The 4306-nt window shown below is 53.5% G+C and overlaps 2 protein-coding genes across 2 annotated transcripts; one reads left to right on the top strand and one right to left on the bottom strand.

Annotated features, from left to right (window-relative positions):
• Window positions 1-331: 331 nt before the first annotated feature.
• Window positions 332-1391, top strand: NGA_2104000 (methyltransferase type 11; the record flags this gene model as incomplete). Its single annotated transcript, XM_005856182.1, has 1 exon — window positions 332-1391. A coding segment is annotated over one exon (984 nt), but the record flags the coding sequence as incomplete, so codon positions are not given.
• A 211-nt stretch (window positions 1392-1602) lies between these two features.
• On the bottom strand, window positions 1603-2259 carry NGA_2008000 (uncharacterized protein; the record flags this gene model as incomplete). Its single annotated transcript, XM_005856179.1, has 1 exon — window positions 1603-2259. A coding segment is annotated over one exon (657 nt), but the record flags the coding sequence as incomplete, so codon positions are not given.
• Window positions 2260-4306: the final 2047 nt, after the last annotated feature.

The raw sequence follows: 4306 nt of genomic DNA, 5'->3' as shown, positions 1-4306 counted from the left end.
TACGCTGCATTGCTATAGGATGTCCGGTCGGATCCATCACTACTATCGTGATAGGGGCGAAGCCCTTTGTAAGGCATGCAGCGACTGCATTTTCGCAAATTTGGACCGCTTGTGCCAGCGACAACATAATTGTTAATGGCTGTTTTTCCTTCCACTGGAAAGAAAGAGCCGTGAGGATGGATGGTGCCTACATGTTAGATGTTTGCGTTTTGGATGTTCAACAGATCGGGTCGTTTCGTAGCCGAGCATCGTTCGTCCAAAAGAGAAATGAGAGGAAAACAGCGAGGGCTCACTTTTTTTTCCATGATAAAACGACGCATGCTTTCACACTTTCTTAATCGGACAACCCCTTCCTAGTGGCTGTATGCGGTCTGCTGTGCGTGAATTCTCAACGCGGCGGCTCCAATTACCGAAGCCGGTGCGCAGACAAGGGAGGAGGTTTTTCATGAACATCAGCAAGCACAGTCCTGCATTGAATCGTCCCATGATAGCCAAAGGCGACCCATTTGGTCGCCCTGCACAGGCGGAGGGCTACTCAGCATTTCGTCCGAATTATCCCGACGCGTTGATGGCAGGTGTGGAGGTCATTCTTCGTGCACAGGGGTGTATGGATAGCAGGGCAAAGGATGGGAGCATGCTAGTCGATATTTGTACTGGCTCGGGGCAAGTATTAAGGAAACTAGCAAGGTATTTCGACCACGCCAAGGGTGTTGATCAAAGCGCTGCCCAATTGACGAACGCAACCAAAGGATCCAACGTTGAATATTTGCAGGCGGATGCACTTTCAGTTCCTTTGCCAGATGGCAGCGCATCGGTGGTAACATGCGCTCAAGCAATGCACTGGTTGGATATTCCATCCTTTCTGAGAGGCGTGGATAGACTCCTCCGCCCGGAAGGAGTCTTGGTCGTACTTGGGTATCCCAGGAGTCACATTCCTAAGATGCCACAGGCCGACGCAGCCATGATCGAATGGTACGCGTCACTGGACGATGTCTGGGATTGCGATCGGGCCCTGCTGGACATGGAGTTTGCGGGGACAGACTACACTCCCTTCGTCCAATTTAGCAAGCAGAAGGTGGAAGAGACGCACATGATGAGTGTGGAGCATTTGGTCGGTTATTTGGACACATGGTCGTCCTTCAGGACGTGGAAGGAGCACCACCCAGACGTGAATCCAGACACATTGCAGGTGCTGAGCGCGCGCTTGCAGGCAGCTCTCGCAGCAGAGGGAGAGGGCAGGACCCTGTTGCCTGTGGAATTCTCTTTTTTTGCCATCTTCTTGCGGCGTCCTGGGGATGGTAGAGCATCGAAGTGAGGAGAACGTCGCACAGTTTTGAGGCCCATTGGTGTGTGCCTGTACGCGGGAAAGAAATATCTGATTGATGGTGATATCGCTACTTATGGCTGCCGCGTATAGAACTGATGGCAGGAAGACACTTTCTCTGGTTTCTTTGCAAAATTACCCTCTCACCCATACCGCAGAAAAATATCGTACGCGTAAAAAACGCACCTTGCATTCCTCCAATGCTGCATTTTTAACCAGCTACCCTTTTCTCTGCTTCCCCGCTGTACGCCCCCTGCCAGCTGCCCTCCCACTGCCCACTGCCTCTCCCCTCCCACGCCCACCTCTCTTATCACCACCTCTTCCCCCCCGTTTGGCCATCGTCGCTCTCTGAATGGTCCCCCTGTTCAAAAATAAAGTTCCACCTTTCATCTTCCCGAGTACAGGGTAAGGCGTCTCACCGATCTTGCCGCTACTGTCATGCTTCCGTCTACCGCCATCGTCTAGAATCTGGTTTGCAAGTGCTGCCGCAGATTGCCGCTTTTTTGCCACGACCACACCCGATTCGCGAATGTCATTGTCACGGCGTGCATCACGTTGTTTTGCTTTTGCACGTTTGCCCATCAGAATATTGAATGGAGTCTTGATGGCCGCGGGTGCTTTGCCTCCCAACTCGACAATCCGACGTGCATCGTAGGCTTTTTTCTCGTAGCCCGTCAATTGCATGGCTCCGAGATCCATCACGCTCTTCCACATCTTCTTAAACTCTGCCCGTTCTGCCGCATTGTTGCCATTAGACAAAGCGCCACCTGAGCGGGCGCGTTTATATGAACCATTGGCTGCCTCATCTTGTCGCTCTCCTTGCTCCCGTTGAAGCTGCAATTTGTACTCGTAAGGGGAGGGTATTGAGGGCGCAACAACCACTTGAACAGGCGGACGAGGGCGCTTACCAGCCATGATGTACCTTCTCTGTGTGTAGGTGCGTGCAGTTGCGTTGCGTTATGGTGCGCCTTGTGTGCGGTAAAAAAAGACGCGATCGAGGTCTGTACCGTACGTCCACGGGCTGGCGCCAGGTGCTGCCCAAGGGAGGGAGGGAAAATAAAATACGAACTTGAGCGCGAGCACGCTGGCACTCGGGAAAGGGTGCACTTCTTGGATGGACACCAGTAGTAAGTTTGCATGTGGCTTGATTGCAGGCGCTCGTATGCTTGCGCATGTATTAGGATAATCGCCATGTCATTTTTCCAGTCCCATCATTGTTAGTTATCCTTACTGTCAACACCCAATACGTGCCACAGGCCATGTCTGCCGAAGCCCATCTAGACATAAAGGGAGGCGCCGAAGAGCTCCTCGTCGCTGTGAGCAAACCAAAGTACATTGAGACCCTGGCCCTATCATCTAAAGACCATTGGGACACATTTTTGGCACGCGTCCGTCAAGTGACTACTGCAGAAACGGCCACCAGCAGTAAGAAGGCAAAGCAACGAATTCGTGCTCTTCTCAAAGTTTGTCAGCTATGTCTGCAAAAACTGGCCAGCATGGCTATGACATTAAAAGAGTCATCTTCAGAAGGTAGTCTAGAACGATTTTCCATCGTCCTCTACCACGCAATATCAGTGATGGTGCACGCTCTGGAACCCCGAGTCGCAGGAAGCTGTGGTGAGACTCCATCAATCCAATACATAGCGGCTGGTGGTAAGCTAGGTTTTGAGAAAATTTTGTACCATGCTATCGCACGAGGTACGGAATTGGGACAGCATCGTGATGTCCAGGCTTTCACGCGCATGCTCGCAAGAAGGGTAAAGCTGATAGCGGGGGAAAGCGCAGCGGACGGCTGCGGGACTGTCCCAGAGAGCTCCATTTTGGGGGTCAAAGAAGACCAATGGAACGGGAAAGGTACTGTCCGTAATCCACTCGCCACGAAGAGGAATGAAATTTTTCAATCCTCCAATAGCCAGGGTAAAAAAAGCATACACACCAGTGGCACAGACCCGGCCGCCCCTGTTTCCTGCCAATCCACACCTCGTTCTGCCGCCCCCGACCGCAATGAGGACAAATTGTCGACCGATTCTAAAGTTGATTATGGCTTTGGTCGTCCCACGCACACCTGCGACTCCACATTGATCAGCACGGTGTGTGGAGCATCCATAAACGGCTTGCGGTCCACGGTGGAGAACTTCGCAGCCATGGCGGCTCCGGGCACGCCGTTAGACAAGGATGAATATCAACCTGGCCGAGAATGCACGGGAGACAGAGCGATGGGAGCCCATGACTTCTCCATACAAGTAGAGGAAATCATCTGGGAGTGCTTGCCATGGATCAAAGCACTCAGAAGTCGGGGCAGCGTCAGCAAAGAAAGAGGTGTCGAGGGTGCGGGGGAGGAGGCGACTTTAGCATCTAGAGACATGGACATGGCCGACGAATATTCGGAACGCCTCTACCACGCAGTGCAGAAAGCAGGGGTGACGCTGGATAGGATCGGTCGGCGCGGAGAGGGGGGGATGGAAGGGAGAGGAGGCAATTACCAGGACGCTTTCCGCCTTCGGTCCCGGCTCGTGTCCTTGGTAGCAGAAACCGGCGTCCCGTCAGTACAGGCGTTCATCCCTCAACTATGGCGGGCTGGAGTCTTTTACGAGAAAGCTGCGGTGGCCACAGCGGCGCCCAAAGGAGCAAGGCAGGGTAAAAAAGGATCAGAGAATGAAGCTGTCGTGTCTAGTTCGAGAGCGCTATTGCTGGACGTCCTGGGCCTGTACGAATACGCAGCCCAACGCTTGCTTTTCGGCCAACAAACAGGAAGCAAGGAATGGGCAGCGAACAGGGTGGCTGCAATGCAGGCGGACGGGCTCAGAAGGGAAGGCGAGGACAGCTGCGCGCTTTCCTCTTTTCCTTCTTCCTCCCCTTCCCCCCCTCCCTCCTCTTGGGCCCTTCATGTGGAAGTCTTGGACTGGCTCCGCCACTACACCACCTTGTGTCTGAAAGTGGAAGAGCCTGAGCGGGCCGTGAGTCTCCTGCAGGAAGCTAGCC

Source organism: Nannochloropsis gaditana (assembly GCF_000240725.1).
Source record: "Nannochloropsis gaditana CCMP526 unplaced genomic scaffold scaffold024, whole genome shotgun sequence".
Classification (NCBI taxonomy): domain Eukaryota; class Eustigmatophyceae; order Eustigmatales; family Monodopsidaceae; genus Microchloropsis; species Microchloropsis gaditana.
Note: the sequence above shows the minus strand (reverse complement) of the source record. Positions and strands in the feature narration are given on the sequence as shown.